This window comes from Anopheles coustani, unplaced genomic scaffold (genome assembly GCF_943734705.1).
Source record: "Anopheles coustani unplaced genomic scaffold, idAnoCousDA_361_x.2 scaffold_12_ctg1, whole genome shotgun sequence".
In the NCBI taxonomy this organism is placed as follows: Eukaryota; Metazoa; Arthropoda; class Insecta; order Diptera; family Culicidae; genus Anopheles; species Anopheles coustani.
The window spans coordinates 152,391-172,753 of NW_026525384.1; the positions used below are offsets into that span (position 1 = coordinate 152,391).

The 20,363-nt window shown below is 43.2% G+C and overlaps 1 protein-coding gene across 1 annotated transcript; it reads left to right on the top strand.

Annotated features, from left to right (window-relative positions):
• The first annotated feature begins 16,475 nt into the window (after window positions 1-16,475).
• On the top strand, window positions 16,476-19,522 carry LOC131271183 (uncharacterized). The gene is made up of 4 exons (XM_058272575.1): window positions 16,476-16,953; window positions 17,013-17,946; window positions 18,012-18,462; window positions 18,550-19,522. The coding sequence occupies exons 1-4, from the start codon at window positions 16,539-16,541 to the stop codon at window positions 19,072-19,074; spliced, it is 2,325 nt and encodes a 774-aa protein (XP_058128558.1). The 5' UTR covers window positions 16,476-16,538; the 3' UTR covers window positions 19,075-19,522.
• Window positions 19,523-20,363: the final 841 nt, after the last annotated feature.

Sequence of the window (20,363 nt, forward strand, 5' to 3'; positions counted from 1 at the left end):
AAGGATGTTGAAACCCGACGACAATACCGCTTCATGCGTGAAATTCGATAACTGTTTCGAGTCCGATGAGGCGGTGGTCGCAGAAAGGTTCAACAATTTTTTTGTGAATAGCGTCACACTTGTTAACAGCAACATTCCGACGGTAGACGAACCAGTCGAGCTGAGACCAGTTGATACTCCCAGGCATAGATTTTCTTTTCAACCAATAGACATGAGCAAGCTTAGGCAGATATGTTTTGACCTGACCAAAACGGCAGGAATAGGAAATGTAAATGCAAAAACATTACAGGATTGCTTTCATGTGGCTGGGGAGACGCTCCTGGATTTGATTAACCAATCGATGGAGAGGGGTGTTTTTCCGGAGACATGGAAGGAGTCATTGGTTGTACCTATTTCAAAGTTGACTGGAGCTATCAAGGCGGAGGAGTTCCGCCCCATCAACATGCTTCATACTGTCGAGAAGGTCCTGGAGGTTGTTATCAAAGACCAATTGGTGCAATACCTGGACCAGAACGGCCTGCTGGCCCGGGAGCAGTCGGGATATCGGGAAGGACATTCCTGTGAAACTGTACTGAACCTGGTGCTTGCGAAGTGGAAGGGGTTGATGGATAGTGGGCAACCGATACTTGCCGTCTTCTTGGATCTCAAACGGGCATTTGAAACAATATCGAGACCCTTGTTGCTCACAACACTTAGACGATTCGGTATTGAGGGGAGGGAACTCAGTTGGTTCAGCGATTATCTGACAGGTAGAACCCAGAGAACAATTTTCAAAAAATCTGTTTCAGATTCTATTGAAAACACCCTTGGGGTTCCACAAGGAAGTGTTCTTGGACCAATTTTTGAGGGTATTATGATCCGGTTCCGCGTTATTGCTCGAAAGTTTCCGCATATTTGCTCGTATACCAACCTGGGTATTTATACAAGTATTCCAAGGTATATAATTATATAGTTTTTAACAATTTTCGAGCACATTGATTTTTAATCAATTTCCAAACGATCGAGTCCTTCTTCTTCTTCTTCTTCTTCAGCGAGGATTTACTCCAGTACGGCTATTGAATCCAGCCTCCTGGACCTTCGCAAGCTAACCTGGAGATATAGACCTCTATAGGTTAAGGACTGACTGCTAAGGCCATATGTCCTGGTTTTCTGTATCTATCTTTACTGTCTGATAGTGGTCCTTTTTCTGTTCACTCCTGTTCTGACGCTCTATACATGTGTTGTGATGTTCGATCATTTGTTGTGACGTCTTGCTGCTGTCATTTCGTTCTGTTTACGGTCCCTGCTTAGTGATTCCAGACGACCTTTCCGGTTGCCTGTCGAGCTGTCCAGCTATTTCCAACTGGAAGCTGGGGCTTTGCCCCTGGCCTTATACCGGGCTCACTCGGTGGTTGATCGTGCTGCAAAGGGAAAAGGTCGCTTTCATCCTCTTTGGTTTTTGTTGTTCTTTCTAGAACGTAATCCTATTTTCCACAATAAAATTATATGTGTCTTTCATGTACCTTGCGTCTTTTTTTTTGAAACTTGTTACGAACTTGTCTAGGCTAATATCCCTTCTTTGTCTTTCTAGTTTGTATTTATCACAGTAAAAAACTTTATGCCTGCCAGTCTCAGGTACGTTACATATATCACAGTTTCCAGTGTCTACAATATTCATTATGTTAAGCCAAAACTTGCTGTGATCATGGCCTGCGATCAGTCTGTTGATTATTCTGATTTCTTTGCCTGTTAGTTTTAACTCGTGATGCCATGTTTTTCTTTGTATAGTTGCTTGGAACTGGTAGAATTTTTTCCCTTTATCTTGACTATACTGCTGATACCAAATATTGGTCTCTTCCCACATTTTGTTGTTTAAGGTTCCTATAATATCTTTCACTCTGAGTTTGTTATGGATGTATCTGTTGCTCGTTGTACCTTTCTTAGCGAGGGCGTCTGCCTTTTCATTCCCTGGGATTCCCATATGGCTGGGGATCCACTGAAAAGAGGCTCCTACGTAGTCGCTGTTCGCCAGTATGCTACTTATTATTTCATCTGTGTAGTTTTCTTGAGTAGCATTTTCGATGGTCCAACAAGCAGCCATGCTATCGGTATATATCACAGGGGATTTTAGTCTTGTCTGTACAGCTATTTCTAAAGCCTTTTCTATTGCTATCAGTTCTATCGAGCTTACGTTAGTATCGTTGCTGAGTTTAAAGGCATATTCTCGTGGTTCCTCTTTCTCTGAGGCATTTATGTAAATGCCTACGCCACAGCCGTCGGCTGTTAAGCTTCCATCTGTGTATATGGCTGGTTTGTGGGAATTTTCTCTTATTAGCTCCAGGCATATTTGTCGGACTACCTGCGGGTTGGCTTCAGCCTTTTTCCACTCTAAACTAGGAACTCTTCTTCTAATTTTTATCTTACATCCCTTCTTGTCATTATAACTAACTTTCGTTACTTTATCTAATAGTTTTTTATGTTCGTGGTATATTTTTTCTTGCGCTGTCATTTTTCCCTTGATTTTTCTATTGCTAGTGAGGTATCGAGCATTTGGTGACGTGTATGCGATCTCTTTGGCTATTTGCTTGGCTACTAGATATTTGGATCTTATCGGGAATGGGACTTCAGCCGATATTGCTATTAGTGTGTTTAGCGGGGTGGTTTTTGTGCAGCCCGTCGCTCTTCTCAGCGATTGGTGTAGTATGGTGTTAATAGACCTTTGTACTGGTTTATGTGCATTTAGGCTTAAGCCAACTCCATATTCGGCACTGCTCCTAACAATTGCTCTATGGAGTTGCATCCCCTTTTTTGGGTTAATGTTGTGTCTGATATTACATAAAGCCTTCATCACATATAGTTTGTTAGCTGCTTTATCTCGTTGTACTTTCATGTGTTTGTTAAAATTCAACTTACAATCTATCTCAACCCCCAGGAATCTGTGATCTTTGGTATGTTCTATAATTTCTTTTCCTATTTCTACTCTTATTTTAATATCACAGTTGGGAAAGGTCATTATCTTGGTTTTGTTTGCGTTAATCGATAGATTTAGGGACTTAAATGACTCGATTAACCAGTCAAGAGAGCTCTGTATTTTTAATGCCATATCTTGGGGCGTATTTGCAGATTCCACCAGTGCAAAATCATCCGCATACTGTATGAGCCTGATTCTACCATTGTTGATAGCGTGGCATCTGGCAGTGTATATGTTAAAAAGGGTGGGAGACATTACATCCCCTTGCGAAAGTCCATTCGATACCTTTCTATGTATAATCCCCTGGTCTGTTTTTAATTCTAGCCTACGGTTAGATAGAAAATCACATATCCATCTCATATCCTCTTGAGATATCCGATAGGATTCTAGAGAGCTTACTAGTTCGTTTGTTACAACGCAATTGTACGCATTTTTCACGTCTATGAAAATCACGCCAGTGTGCTTCTTATTTCTTCTATTCTTCGTAATTATGCTGACTAGAAGATTAATGGCCATTGTAGTAGCCCTGTTTTTACGGAAACCAAAAGTGGTTTCCGGGAGTATGTGGTACCTCTCCAGTTGCATTACTATTCTATCTAAAACCGCTGTATTGGCTATTTTCGTTAGGGTTGGTACTAAGGAAATGGGTCTGTACGAATCCACAGATTCTGCCTCTTTTCCTGGCTTATTCAAGGCTATCACCTTAATTGTTTTTAGCTTATTCTCCACCTTCCCTCTTTGGTACATGTCATTGATTTCTTTTATCACAGCCTGTATTGTTTGTTTGTTAAACGCTCTTATGACTTCGTAAGATATCCCATCCTTCCCTGGGGCAGTATTCTTTTTCTTTTTCAAAATCTTGTTCCATTTCTCTATGTCAAGTAATATTTCTTCTGACCTATCCTGTGTGGGGTTGACTCTAGTTTTGGTCTTGCTGGTGTTAAAGTTATTATTTAAGAATACCGCCGCAGTGCTGCGGTTTCCCGTAATTATATTGGGGCTTTGATCGGGTTTCTTGGATCCTTTTAACCTCCTTACAAGTCTCCATAATTCGGAGGTGGACGTGTCGGAGTCGATCCTATCTACAGTCCTTTCCCACTCTTTATTTTTCTCCTGTTTTATTAGGTAGGTCAATTTAGCTGCGTCTTTTTTTAACTGTATGTGGTTTTCGATGGTTTTATCGCGGTTGTATATTCTTCTTGACCTATCTCTTCTCTCCAGCGCTTTTGTTAGGTCCTCTGTCCACCAAGATTTTGGGACATGAATGCAAGTTTTCGTGTTGCGTTTTTTTATGTTGTTTACCTCTTTGGTTAAATTAGCTATATTCATGTCTTTGGTCACTTTTATCTCCTGTATTTGTTTACTCATTTTTCCTCTATTACATATGTATCTTTTTTTCTCTATGCTACTTCTATCAATTTTTATCACAATCATCCTGTGGCTGCTACCACCAACATGCCTATCAAGGACTTCTCTTGTTAACTTGTGTGCCATGTTGATAGGCACTATTGTTAAATCAATGGCAGTATTTGTTCCATTATGGCTGATATTAGTTATCTCCCCATTTTGCACACACATTAGATCTTTTTCACTGCATTTCTCTGCCAAGATTCTTCCCCTCGCGTCCTCATATGTATTACCCCACGTTCCGTGGTGGGCGTTGAAATCTCCCGTAATTATCTTAAGGCTGTCTTTGGTTATTGTTGTTACTTTTATCAACTCCTCAATCCATGACTGAAACGCTTTTATGGGGGTGTTTGGTTTCACATATACCGATACTACCATTAAACCCAGCTGTTCAACCTGGCATGCAACTGATTGTACATAATCGTTGCTGAAACCATTCGCATTGATTTTTTTTGTTTTGTAATGCCCTCTAATTGCTATGGCGCTGCCACCATATCCGTCTGCCCTGTTACTCGAGAAGATCTTAAATCCTTTCATCTTCACCTTCCTATTGCACTCCCCACCCAGCCATGTCTCTTGCAGACAAAATATATCTATTTTGTCAGTATCCCCCAGTCTGAGGAGCTCCTCCACATTGCTCCTCAGACCCTGCACATTGGCCTGGATTATCTTTGCCATTTTTGTTTTTGTTTTTTTTTTTCTTTTCTTTTTTTTTTTTTTTTTTTTTTTTTTTTTTTTTTTTTTTATGTGCCGTCGGGTGGGTTGTTTTGTCGTTCTTCAGTGCTATCCTCTATCGTTGATTCTTCCTCCTCAATTAAAAACTCTTCAATTACCATTTCCGAGTTCGTACCGTATACAATTCCCTCTTCATTCGGAAGTGTCACGTTCTCGTACGTCTTGATAAACTGTTTGTTGGGCTCCATTTTCTCAGTGTCCAACTCTATTTCTATCTTCTCTATAATTTGTTCTGTTTTGTTTCTTGTACCGTTGTTGTCTGATATATTTTCTGTGTTGATGTTATTATTTGTTTCTGTCGACTGTTTTTTTTTTTGTTATAATCTTTCTATCTGTGTGGTTTTGTCTTATTGCCGTTTGTTTAGCGTAACTGCTATCGTTAAATATGTAAACTCGCGGAATGATCGGACATTCCTCACGTCTTACTTGCTTTGCTGCTGCGTAGGGGATCTTTTTTTTGGTACGAATTCTTTGAATCTCCCATTCCTCTTTATAAATTGGACAATCTTTGTCTAGTGTATGATGACCCTCACCACAGGACACACACTTGGTCCTTTCACATACACCTTCGTGTACCATATTGCTGCAATTGGCGCATACCTTCTCACCACGACACCATTTTCTAGTATGGCCCAGCTTCATGCAGTTCATGCACCGCATGGGTCTCGGCACATAAAGCTCCACCTTTAGTGGGTACCAACCAAAATCAATTTTGTTGGGGATTTTTGCTGCTTTAAATGTAAGTATAGCCACCCTTGAGTTGACCAGCTTCCCATCCTTGTCTTTTCTTTTTATTATCTGGACCTCCGTTACCTTTTGTTCCTTCAGGCCTTCAGCAATTTCGTCCTCTGTTAAGTGGGCGATGTCGAAGGATCTGATCGTTCCCTTAACCACGTTTAGTGTTGGGTGATCTATTATCCGCACATTTACCCTGCCGTTTCCATGCTGGATGCTGGTTAATTTTTTAAGTTTTTGAGCATGTTTGTTCGATTTCACTTTTACCAACATTTTGCCGTCACGTAGTCTTCTTGCCTCCAGCGGTTTGTCTCCAAGTGTAATTTCGAACGTTTTTTGCACGATAAACGGATTTAAATTATCACAACTAACCCCAGTAGATGTGGTTTCCATTAGTAGAAACTGTTCATCTTCCGTATTATTCAGTGCACTATAGAGGTCAAAGGATTGTCTAGAAGCCTTTTTCCTCTTAGCCTTTCCTCCATCTGATAGTAGGCCATACGGGTTACTTGCCAGTAACCCTCCTCCAGGGTCATGTACCCCCATCCTTCTTCCCCTCTCTCTATCACACTATTTCTTTCCTCACTCCTCTCTAGTATATGTCCTCTTTCCTCAAATACAAACTCTACTGCCTCACTTCACTGCTTAGTATTGTATCCTACGCTGTGCGCTTTATGGAATTTCAACCGTTTCGCTTTTGAACAAACAAAATTAGCTCGACCTTTCTCCACCACGTCTGAGATGCTACTGAAACGATCGAGTTATTGGTGTGTTTTATACTTTGGCTAAATGGCTAAATAAATCAAAGTGACTTGTCAAAACACGACGTTGATATGAAAGGGGCATCCTGAATTATCATGTTCTTGGTAAATACTAAGATCTATAGAAGCCACATATGCCTCGGAAACATACGGTCTATAAGGAACCATCGACCAGGAGGTGCTTGAAACTGCTCGACGATAACGACGCGCGTCGTTTCGTATCCGCGCATCGTCTCGACACGTAGGTGGCGTCGTTTTGGATCGTCGAGACGGCCAGCCATTTTTTCGCTTTTTCCAAAGTGCTGTTTACCTTTTGTATGGGCCAGCGTCGAGAAGTTTGTCGTTTCCGCGCTCCCAATCGTGATACCCTCATTTGTTTATCATGTATATAAATGACATGAAGCAGGTCTTACGTTCTTCTTCTTCTTCTTCAATGGCCCGCTCGCAGTTGAGCACGTCGTGCTGACATGGCCTGGTCACCAATCGTTCTCCAGGTAGCTCGGTCCATGGCTGCAGCCCTCCAACCCCGGTCGCATCCGATGTCTCGCAGGTTCTGCTCCACTTGGTCCATCCACCGAGCTCGCTGAGCTCCTCGTCGTCTCGTGCCGGGCGGGTCGCTGGTGAGCACCTTCTTGGTGGGGCATGAGTCCGGCATCCTCATGACATGCCCCAACCAACGAATCCTGCCGGCCTTCGCCACCGTCAGGATGTCCGGCTCGCCATACAGCTCAGCTAACTCGTGGTTCATTCTTCTCCTCCACACGCCCTGCTCGTACACACCGCCAAAGATAGACCGGAGCACGCGCCTCTCGAAGACTGCGAGGGCGTTGGCGTCCTCCGTGAGCAGAGTCCAGGATTTATGCCCATAGAGAACGACCGGTCTTATCAGCGTGCGGTATATGACACATTTCGTGTGCGGGAGAAGCCATCTGGACCGCAGGAGTTTGTGGAGTCTATAGTAGGCACGATTCCCCTGAACAATGCGCCTCCGGATTTCACAGCTCACGTTGTTGTCCGGAGTTACGACAGTGCCGAGGTAGCAAAACTCCTCTACTACCTCAAGTTCGTCGCCGTCCTCTGATACACTGCTCCCCAGCCTGGCTCTGTCACTGTCAGAGCCTCCGACGAGCAGGTACTTTGTTTTCGTCGCATTGATCATTAGTCCAATCCTTGCGGCCTCGCGTTTCAGTCGGGTGTACGCCTCGCACACCGTCCTAGTGTTCCGCCCGATGATGTCGATGTCATCCGCGAAGCCGAGGAATTGGAGAGAGCGGGTGAAAATCGTGCCACGGATGTCGAAGCCCGCGCTTCTCATGACACCTTCCAGAGCGATGTTGAATAGAAGGCAGGAGAGTCCATCACCTTGCCTCAGACCCCGGTGGGATTCGAACGGATCCGACAGCATGTTCGAAATCCTCACCTTACACAGCACCCCCTCCATTGTGGCCTCTAGCAGTCGAACCAACTTCTCGGGGAAGCTGTACTGCCGCATGGTCTTCCATAGCTCCTTCCTGTCTATGGTATCGTAGGCCGCCTTGAAGTCGATGAAGAGGTGGTGCGTCGGGATCTGGTGCTCCCGGCACTTCTGGAGGATCTGCCGTAGAGTGAAGATCTGGTCGGTGGTGGATTTGCCTCCAACAAACCCAGCTTGGTAGCTTCCGACGAAATCTGTAGCAAGGGGCGCGAGTCTGCAGAAGAGTATCTGGGATAGGATTTTGTAGGCGGCATTGAGGACTGTGATGGCTCGAAAGTTGGCACAGTCCATTCTGTCACCCTTCTTGTACACTGGGTGGATGACACCCAGCTTCCAGTCCTCCGGTATCCTTTCCTGCTCCCAGATTTTCACAATTAGCTGGTGCATACTGACGGCAAGCTCTACCGAACCCATCTTTAATAGTTCTGCCATCAGCCCATCGCTGCCAGCTGCTTTGTTCTGTTTCAGCTGCTTGATGGCACTAGTGACTTCGTCCAAGGATGGTGGGAGCACATCGTCATCTACCTCCTGGCTAATGTGCTGCTCAATTCTGCCTGCGCTGCTGCTGGACCCCCCCAATTCCGCTCCGTTCAGGTGTCCGTTGAAGTAGCACTTCCACCTTTCGATCACCTCTCGCTCGTCCGTAAGAATGTTGCCCTCCTCGTCACGACACATTGCGACGTTTGGCGTGTAGCCGCCTCGTGTCTTCTTCAACATCCTGTAGAACTGGCGAGTTTCCCCCGACTGAGTTAGCTGCTGCAACAGTTGTTCATCCGACTCCTCGAAGCGGCGCTTCTTGCTCTCGAAGAGCCGGGTTTGCTGTGTCCTCAGTCGTTTGTAGTGTTCCACGTTCTGACGGGTTTCGCGCTGCAGCATTCGGGCGCGCGCTGCGTTCTTCTCGGATAGTGCCCGCCTGCACTCGTCATCGAACCACTCTTTCCTCTGGTTACGTGGCTTATGGCCCAGTGTCTGCTCGGCTGTGCTGCTGATGACTCGCTCCACCATACGCCAGTGGTCATCGAGGGACATCGTGGCGGTCGCGTTGTTGTCCGGTAGCGCTTCCCCAAGCGCTGACGCGTAGCCCTCGGCAACAGCAGGTATTCGCAGCCGATCCGTGTTTAGGCGTGGGGTAGGCCGGTGACGCAGTGTATTGACAGCGCAGAGCTTCTGCCGTAGCTTCACCATAACCAGGAAGTGGTCCGAGTCGACGTTTGCGCCCCTGTACGTACGTACGTCGATGATGTCCGAGAAGTGCCTTCCGTCTATGAGAACGTGGTCTATTTGGGAATATGTCTGCTGTGGTGATCTCCAGGTGTAGCTGAAACGAGGTTTGTGCTGGAAGAAGGTGCTACGGATGTTCATGTGCCTCGAGGATGCGAAGTTGATGAGCCGGAGGCCGTTGTCGTTGGTTAGCTGGTGGACGCTAAAGCTACCAATCGTAGGTTTATAGGCCTCCACTCGCCCGACCTGAGCATTTAGATCTCCGATGACTATCTTCACATCATGTTGTGGGCAGCGATCGTACTCCCTTTCCAGCTGCGTATAAAACGCGTCTTTGTCGTCATCGCTGCTCCCAAGGTGCGGGCTGTGCACATTTATAATGCTCAGGTTGAAGAAGCGTCCACGTATCCTCAACCTGCACATCCTGTCGTTGATCGGCCACCATCCGATCACACGCTTCCTCATAGCACCCATAACAAGGAACGCCGTACCGAGCTCGTGCTTGTCTCCACCACTCTGGTAGATCATGCAATCGCTACGGTAGGGGCGCTCCGAGACTCCTTTCCAGCGAACCTCCTGAAGTGCTACTATTTCAAAGCCGCGGGCTCTCACTTCCTCTGTGAGTATTCTGGTACTCCCGGGTGAGGTAAGAGACCTGCAGTTCCATGTACCGAGTTTCCAATCGTAGTCCTTTTTTCGTTGCGTGGGTCGGGCATGATTGGTCCAAATCGGGTATTCTTCGTGGTGACTATTCGTTGCAATTGTACAGAGGGTGGCTTGCAAGGCCTCTCCCTCCGCCTCCTATCTCGTCGGTGGAACAACGCATCCTAGCTGTTTTACGTCCCGTAGGATGCCAGGACAGGGTGTACAGCCGCCCCTAACATGGGGAACAGACGCTGGTTCGAGCCGCTCTTAACATGGAGAACAGACGCTCGGGGATGAACTACTAGCAAGTAGCAGTCCATTCCCCCTCTCAATTCAGCCTTGCCGCCCATCCGCCCAAGGGGGTGGGTTTCCCCGTGTACCCAAGCTTGGATATTTAGGCGACAAGTTACCGTTCTGTACGTCGCGGACGTATTGAGTAGGAGTTGGGGAGGAGAGCCTATAGTAGCCTTCAGGAGGCGTCGGATCCAACCCTTTACAGAACAAACACCTGACACAGTAATATTTATATCGCGAAAGGACGTGAAACAGGCAGAGTCCCTTTTGAATGAAGACTTGGTGGCTCTGGATGGCTGGCTGAAATACAAGAAACTCGCATTGAACGTTAGTAAAACACACTATATGGTAATGTCGAGGAGGGAGTGGATCGGCCAGCTTTCTATTGCCATCAACACGGAACCAATTTCCCGAGTCTCCCAGGTTAAATATCTGGGAGTCACTCTGGACGACGGGCTTACATTTAGTGCACACATTGATGGGGTCATCGCTAAGGTGGCAAAGAAGTGTGGGGTGATGAGTAGACTGGGGAACTACCTAAACTTTGTTGGGAAAGTTCACCTCTACAAATCAATTATCTCACCGCATTTTGATTTTTGTCCATCAATATTGTTCCTCGGCAATCGGACACAGCTCAAAAGGTTGCAAAAAGTGCAAAATAGGGTAATGAGGTTAGTGTTGTGTTGTAGTCGGTACACGCCGTCTGCTGTTATGCTGGATGTCCTGCAATGGATGTCTAGACTATGATACTAATATTCAAACTCCTGAGGGGCTTTTTACCGGGGTACCTTGGAAAAAGAGTAGTTAGGGGTTCTGACGTTCACCGGTACAACACTCGAAGGGCTCATGATCCTAGAACGTCGAACTTTTCAACAGTATTTGCTAGAAATTCTTTGTATTAACAGTATCAAACATTAACAGAAAAACAGTATTTGCTACACGAATAGGAGAGAGCATTTTTTGGCCGCGTACTCCGGAGAGTGGTTCCACGATTTCTATCTTTTGGAAGTTGTGCTAACCGCTGTACGCAAGGAAAAGAGAGCTGACTGGTCTTTTTCGTGAAGGGTCACTTTGATCCCACCACTTCGAGATTTGCTTTAAAGTTTGAAACAAATATCTTTTGATAACTCCGCCATTCTCAAACCTGTGTTGGGGTAAGAGGTGGGACTCATCATCATCATCATCATCTGTAATTACAAATCATCTACATTAGTTCGTTCACCTCCAGCATAGCAACTGTTTGGTTAACTTTTAACATCACTAACTCACATTTAATCTTTCGTTTAACAGCACAAAATGTTTTAACACTTGCTCACACCGCTTGAAACACAAGATTGAAAAATAAAGCAAATCTTTGAAAAGTATAATGTTGTTCCAAAGAAATCCGTTGATATATCACACCAAAACACGTAAGTAACTGTGCAAACCCACACACTCTCACGCCTCTGAACACACTCACACACCTATATAGTCGGGGAACACACGCACACAACCATATTATGCCCGAATTTCTTCCGGGCGAAACGCCCTACTACCGAACAAAACGGTCCTATTTCAACCCAGGCCAAAGGCCAAATGAAACAAAAGCAGGGCGTCTTGTATACAAATCGCCACTTGCATGTCTAGCGGGAGGCTCACTCCCCAGCGAACGGCGGTACACTGAAAATCGAGCAGTTTTTTCCCTTTTTCTTTTGGACCCCCCGATTTCCGCTTAACGGGGGGCCGGATTACACGCACACAACGTTGAGTCAGAAGTGGCACGCACACCAAGCGCGCCAGGCAAAAAAAGAGCAAAAACATAGTTGCTCTCTTATTCCGCTCGCTACTATGCTCAGCCCCCACTCTTTCTCCCAGCTCGTCTTCAATTCTCACCAATGCGTCTTTTTCTACTATTTAGTCGTCATGTTGTCTCGATAGGATAAGTCAGTGCAATAATCACTCTGGGCTGTTTGTCAGTTGGCGATGCCCGAGGTTTAACATCCAATATTAACCTAGGAGAAATGGACATCGTTTTCCATGACGTTCCATTCTCTCTCCCATCATGGCGCACTACTTTGCTCCGCTCAGGTGTAAGCACGGATGGTTTCGCTCACGGCTGTTCGTAGTCAATGATATGAATGGTGTATGTGTTCGATGCATGCATGGGGATTGTTTTGATTGCGGAATGAAATTGCGTCAAGCTAATGGAATGAAATTGCATGCATAAAACTAAGTAATTTCTTTATTTGTCCTTTTGCTTCTTCATTTTCTTTGTTCTTCGTACGTTTTACAATCGCAATGAATGAATGAATGAAGTACATTAAAATAACGATTGAAAATTTATGAATTGCAATGGGTTGAAATATGGTAGCAATGCGTTATCACATTAACACAACAACCACAATAATGCCGTTATTCGCTGTATGCATGTTGTAGGGGTTGATTAAGGTAAAATCAATTTACGTATGCTCGTGTCAGCTTGAGTTCAGTCAGGGTATAGCATCAATAGCAGCTATCTCGATCTTGCCCACAGTAGAGGGTCGTGGAGATGGGATTCTCCCTACCCCTCGCCTGTAAAATGAACTGATTCGAGCAAAACCGTTCGCAGGGTAGTGCCTAGTGGGTATTTTCAATCGACCGGCAGTCTATACCGCGTGACTACATTAGGCGTACCATACCAAAAAACTGGTGCGGCCCAGGTGGTAAAAACCGTTTTTTCTCTCTTTCTAGCGCACCATCGGCTCTGGTACGCTGTCACTCGACCGTACCAACCCACTAGTCAATTTAGCCGTTACCATACAAGTTTTCCCACCCCCGATCCCTCTTGGCCCATGTTTCGGTCTTTGCACACAAGTTGTCGAGTATGCCATCTCTTTTTAGCGTGTAGCTCGTCATCGTCTGTCACGCTCATCTGTATAAATCAACGTTCTGTCGGATCCAACCCGGGTGGTATAAGCATAACTTCCCGTGTCTGGACACAGCGATTCAAAAATTTGTCTGTGTTAGTGGAACCGTGCGTGGAAAGAAGGTCAGTGAAAAAATGACAAGTTCGAGAAGCCGGATCAGAATGACAACAAGAAGTGAGTTGAACACACGCGAACGCAAATCTAATCGTGGTAATTGTTTTAGTTTCTCCTGGTCTTTAATTTCTTTTAGTGATTCCAGAACATCTTCAGTTCGATGGAGACACTCAACTGTAAAAAGTAAGGAAAGCAGCATCTCAGGAAGCCAACAAAGCGACCGGGGAAACTACATCCGAGGCAGCAAAGTCATAGTCGGAAGTTCCGACGCAATCGGTGTCGCCAATCCTGGCCTTGTTAAAAAGGGTAAGTACAAGCATGCCGATATTCATTTCGTACAAGTTGCAGCGTAATGAAATCTCACTCTAGTTTTAGACGACTACAACCAAATCGACCTGCCGGATAGACGAGTGCTTGTTTGCGATGGCTTATTGTGTCCGGAAGTTTCATACACCCGAAACGATAAGCAGTTCCCGTGAATTCTCCTACTTCCTAGAGTGTTATACGTGAGTATTTGTAAAAGGTGTTTAAAACATTTTTCGAGCGTTAAATAAATATTTCATAATTTTTCCAATTTGAGCCTGACATTTTTATTTTGCGAAATCAAGCGAAAGAAACCATTTATCACTACTACATACATACATTCCATGGTTCGCACCAACACATGCATAGATCTGAGCTGTACGTTCTCACTCACACACGCTCATAAGCCCGTGGCTCAAACTCCTCAAAACTCCTCATAACTCCTCAATTTTGTATGGGCAAAATCGAGGTGACACAAAATTAGGAGTTAGCATGCAAGTTTTTGCCTAGTGGGAAGTTTTTGGTATGGTACGCCTAATGTGGTCACGCGGATAGACTTGTATACAGTCTTTCCCCGACTTACGCGAATAATGCGTGCCGGAGGCATTCGCGTAAGTCGAGTTTTCGCGTAAGTCGAGTTCCGCTTGACACTTGGTTTATACCTGGTGTTAAGAGATCGAGTATTTAATATCATCATTCAAAACATATTCAAAATAATACGAATACGTTAAGTTCCTCTTTTTATTAAGTTTATTCGAATTGTATTCTATACCAAATTCATTGTTAATATTTTTTAATTTACAAAGTTATAACAAAATTGTCCAACGTCAACTGTTTTGCAGTTTTTTTTTTGTCTTCCCAAATTAACTTATAGATTTGCATTTTTTCTCGTACACTGCTGCTCACTGCTTCAAATCTATCCTTATCATTGTCCATCGCTTCGATGGCTGATAAAGCTAATTCCAAATGGCTGAATGCTTCAGCTAATCCTTTTGATGTAAAGCATTTATCTTCCTCAATAACATTTTCATCTTCGTCTTCTAAATACTCTTCGAGTACTTCTAGCGTTTGCATTTTAATGAGCTCGTCATTAGATAAAGGCTCTCCCGCTGTATTTACAAGCTCCTCCATTTCCTCGTAATTTACTTCTATTTCGAGAAAATGTGCCAAGGAAACACATTCACTTAACACAGTATCCAGAGTCTCCTGGCTACTGACTGGTGGATGATAATTTACAAAAAAATGTGGATAAACCTTCTTCCAAGCCGCTTGCATTGTTGTCAGTTTCACTTGTTTCCAAGAAGCTGCAATGTTATTTATTGCATTTAAAATATTAAAGGTTTTCCAAAACTGGCTAAGTGTCGTAGATCCATTTTCTACCGTTTTCAATGCTTGCTCGAATGTGTTTCTAATGTAATGCGATTTCAATGCAGCTATCACTCCTTGATCCATCGGCTGCAACAAAGACGTTGTTCTTGGAGGTAAAAATAATACCTCTACATTTGGATGCATAGTCTCAAGTTCATTCGGATGGCCAGGAGCGTTGTCCAGTAACAATAGCACTTTGAACGGTATGTCATTTTTTTCGCAATATTGTTTCACTTCGGGTACAAAACTTTCATTGAACCATTCGACGAAAATGGCTCGGGTTACCCATCCTTTCGCATTAGATTTCCACGTGACCGGCAGATTGTTAATATTTACACTTTTCAAAGCTCGTGGCTTTAGAGAGCGGTAAACGGCAAGTGGCTTCAATTTGCAATCTCCTTCTAAATTACCCCCAATCATTAGCGTTATTCTATCTTTAGCTACCTTATAGCCTGGCATTGCGTCCATTTCTTTAGTAATATAACTCCGCGAGGGCATTTTCTTCCAGAAAAGCGCTGTCTCGTCTACATTAAAGATTTGTTGTGGAAGATAACAATTGTTTTCTACAACTCTGGCAAATGTGTCTGGAAAACAGGTGGCGGCATCATCGTCAGCACTGGACGCTTCTCCGTGAATTTTAACGTTTCGTAAATTTGTTCGTTTTTTAAAACGTGTAAACCAACCATTGCTTGCTTTAAATGGTAATCCTACAGTATCGTCGTTATTGGCTTGACGTTTTATATCGTGATGTAACGATACGGCTTTATCTTTAATGTTTTGCAAACATAGCGGAATTTTTTTTGTGGTTAGATCCTCAATCCATATCAGCAATAAACTCTCCATTTTCTGTATCGTTTCATCACGATGCGACGTAACTATTGTACCCTGCATCAACGCATTGCTTTTCACGGATTCAAGGAAACGATCTTTTGTTTTCACAATGGTCCGTATTGTCGACTCGGGACGATTCACTGCACGGGCGATAGCTGTAAATCCTTTTCCTTTTTCGAACAGCTTCACTATTTCCAATTTTTCAGCAAAAGTTATTGCATTTCTCTTTCTTTTTTCGGTATTTTTGCGTATGTTATTCATTTTACTCGCTTTTAATTTTGTTGACGACGTGTTTTGAATGGCGGTGTAATGATGTGAAAATTTGCAAATGACAAGTGACGTATGATGAGTCTGAAGAACTGAAGTTTACGTCATAAACTCAATGAACTGTCAAAATTTGAACATTCGCGTAAGTCGAATTCGCGTAACTCGAGTGTCGCGTAACTCGGGGAAAGGCTGTACAAGGTGCGTAAATTTTTTCAAGTCTATTTTTCACTCAGTTACAGTTGAAGTTTGATACAGTTTTTGACCAAGTATTTTTTAAATTAAATAATGTGTTTAATGGTTCGCCGTTCAATTATTTCAATGGCATTGAATTTATTTAAAAGTTTCTTTTTTCAAAAAATTTTAGTGAACCAACCTGCTTTGTTCTAACTACATTTAATTGAATGCGGAATGACACTGTTGACAGCTGGGTGTCAAATATCATTGTGAATCAAAACAATAACTCAGAGTTTTAGCGCCAAAACAAATAATCGCCGCATATAAAGTAACAGTTTCGTTTATTTTTGTGCAAGTGGCAAACAATTGCAGTAATGGATTCACCACCGCCTAGACGGACGTTGCGAAGTTCAAATCGTTTATCACTTTCTTTGAGTCTTCGCACCAAAACAAAGCGAGAAAAAGCGGTGCAAACAGATAAAGATCGGTGTCAAAATAGGCCAGATGAAATGTCCATAGTACAAATCACCGAACCCAAGCCTTCGTCCCTGTTAGCATCAGACCTAATGAATACCGAATCAGGCATAGACAACAGTTGCAGTCCTGGAAGTATATCCTCGATTCGCGTAGAGGCGCGATCTCCTGAGCCGATAGTGATCAGTGACAATGAGAAAGATTGTGAGACACCTTCAAAAAGATCAATCCCCGAATTCTTTACACCTTACAAACATCAAATTAAAAGTTCCAACTCCAATAGAAAATGTACTACTGGCGGAAAACTTAGCAGCGGTATGAAAAGTAAAACAATCATCCAAACTAGAACACTAACACATTCCTTTTAATTTTAGTCGCCTCATCTGCCGAGAAAAAAGCTCCAACAACGCTTCCGAAAAAGACGATTGGGAAAGTACGTCGTAAAATATGTCCGACTACTAATATCAAACATCTTACAAAGAAGTATTTTGACGATTCACAAAAGAGAATAACAAATTTTTTTTCCAAAGAGGAAAATCCGCAGCAAATTGGTTATTGCCGTGTGCTGAAAGAGTCTGCGATGCCAACGATTATAACCGGAGATTTGGATGTGGAACAAATGTTAAACATTGAAGTAGAGGAAGCAGAAGACCATTTAAGGTTCTCACAAACTGTAGCCGAATCGTCTACACAAGCGAAGGGAGACATGTGCCCAATTAAAATCATGGAACGCATTGAGCGTGTTGAAAGTGCATGCTACGATCCGGTTAGAGAAGATTGGAATATGGAACGCGTACAAGTGCCTAGGGAAATAGATAAAACTTACAATGATGAAACGACAGGTGATTCGGGGATTGCTTGTGATGATCAATCCATGACATATAGATTCAAAACGACACAGGAAACTGTAAATGTGTGCACCCGTGGGGCAACACCCAAAACGACAAATAAAACAAATTTCCCAACATGTCATCGCCAACAAGATAGTAAGAAAAAAGGGCCACGACAGCAGAGCAAAAGTAAAATTGTGTGCCCCAAGTACAAAATAATCTCTGGCACAAACTTTGCCGTGGATGCCTTTCGGTATGGAAACATCGAGGGAGTAACGCATTACTTCCTCACGCATTTTCATGCTGATCATTATATTGGACTGAAAAAATCATTCTGCAAACCTCTGGTAATGTCGCCGATTACAGCAAAGCTTGTAAAGACATTCATCAATGTGCCGGAAGATGTCTATATATTAATAGATTTGCACCAGAGTATCTTCATCGATGGCATCGAAATAATTGCACTGGATGCTAATCAGTAAGTTAGTCAAGTATAAGCAACATTCTGAATACTAATAAATAATCTTTTCTTTTATTTCCAAGCTGCCCTGGCGGTATCATGTTTCTATTTCGTTTGGTTGATGGAACCAACATTCTACATACTGGCGATTTTCGAGCGTCCCCTGAAATGGAAGAATATCCCGAGTTTTGGAACATGTCTATCGATTGCATTTATCTTGACACTACTTACCTCAGTTCAAAGTACGCATTCAAGTCACAATGGGAAAGCGTTGCCGATGCGCGCGAAACTGTCGCCGCGTATTTAAAAAAACATATTGGTACCAAGGTGTTGGTTGTTTGCGGAAGTTATCTAATAGGAAAGGAGAAGGTTTGGACAGAAATTGCCATTTCATCGAACATGAAGGTGTGGACGGAACAGAACCGATGGAAAGCACTGAAAGCAATAGCGGATCCAAACCAGCTTTCGATGCTTATAGCAGACCCGAACGAGGCTGATATCCATGTGCTGGCGATGAACAAACTTACATACGACGTTAGTACCTTGTTTTTTAATTCAACTTACAGATTGACTCCGATATTGTTTCAATTTTTCGATTACATTTTTACTTGTTTGGTACAGGATCTAAATGAACATCTAAACCAGTTTCCGGACCGTTACGACAGCGTGATTGGAATACGCCCGAGTGGTTGGGAAAAAAATAGCAAACCACAGTACCGGGGTCGAATTAATATAGTGGGAGTTGAATATTCGGAACATTCCAGTTTTGATGAACTGAAACGATTCGTACAGTTTCTAAGACCCCGAGAGGTGATCAGCACTGTGCCTTATGGTAATTCAAACCAAAACCGTACCCCATCTGTTCCAATATCTTGGTATCAAGGGGAAATTCGTCCAAATAGGAAAGAATTGCAGTTATCCATAACTAACTTCATCTCGACGCCGGTCGGAACCAATAATAGAAGGCTTTTGCAGCTCTCGTCCACATCAGCCCGGATGACCATAGTAAAAACAAAACGGGAGAAAAAGGATTCAATCGAAACAAAGGTGGAAGAAGTAATCGACCTGGTGAGCGATAACGATGAAGATAATAATAAGCGTTCAGAGAACGGTGAATATAGTGTCGATAGCGACTGGTTGGCTTAATACTTTAATTTTATGCTACCTACTAGTGGTTTTTTTTTACTGAACTGAACAAGACAGATAATATGTAACGTGTGTAAATTAGGTAAACGCAAAAGCGGCTGTGCCATGAATACATATGGTGAAGTTAGATGATCAATGGTTTGCATTTACAGAAACTATATAATTAGTGTTGGCAGGAACGCTCAGGGTTGGGTTCACTGAAATAGAATAAATTTTCCAAAAGAACAACCAGAGGGAGATTTTTATTACGAGATTTGAATGATTCTGTTCGTTATATTAAGCTAATCCAGCTTTAGACCAAATATTTCACATTTTACGTCGTTACGCCAAGAAGAAGAAGAAATTTTCAAATACATTAGGCACTACAGATACTTGGTTTCGTTATAATATAATGTTACATATACTAGTCAATACATCGAGTTGTGGTTTAAGCAGTGGCGTCTCGTCCACCTGAGCAACCTGTGCACTGCACAGTCATGAATTTTTAAAATGAATCACAAAATTATTTGTTTAGTTCTGGTGTTGTAATTTCCACCCGCAACAGTTGCGTTCAAAATCTACTTAACGCTTTACAACTCTGCGCTGGGCACTTCTGCTGGTGCACCGCTGCTACAAACCAGCATCTTTTATCAAATAAGAACAGTTCTCTTAACCACAGTTTCATAATACAATTCTCATAACGAACGGTGAAAAAGCGTTAGATTTCTTGTTAGCAAGAGTCAAAATCCATTTTGAAAGTCGATCATTTTTGTTTACGGGTGGGTACTTCTGCCAGTGCACTAGCCAATCGTATATGTACACATTAGTTCTCTCGTGCATGTGTTCAATGCGTCCATGTAAAATTGTCAATGAATAGGTGCCTTTCCTGTGCACATTAAATTGTACTCAGGGCGGGCTCGAGGAGAGTCTGGCTTGCCAAATAAGAATTTGATTCACATATATTGACTAACGGCGGATACATTTATCGAGTAGATATTGACGTTCGTCAAGTAAATTTTGAAGAAAGTAAAACTTTGAAATAAAATCGAGGAAACAAACACGCAAATATAGTCAACAACTTAAAGCTAATTAAAAAATGTCTAAGCAGGCACGTTGGACTGGGCAATACTGATGGTGCACACACTTTCATTCGAACGATTTTTCATGCAATGTGTACATATAGGGGTGGATGGGGTAATACGCACCCCTTAAGGAAAACTATAAAATTTTCTAACAACTTGGCACTTGATTGTTGATTTTATCACTGGATAGGATTCATAAAGGTTCAAACTAGTTACCAATTCAGGAAT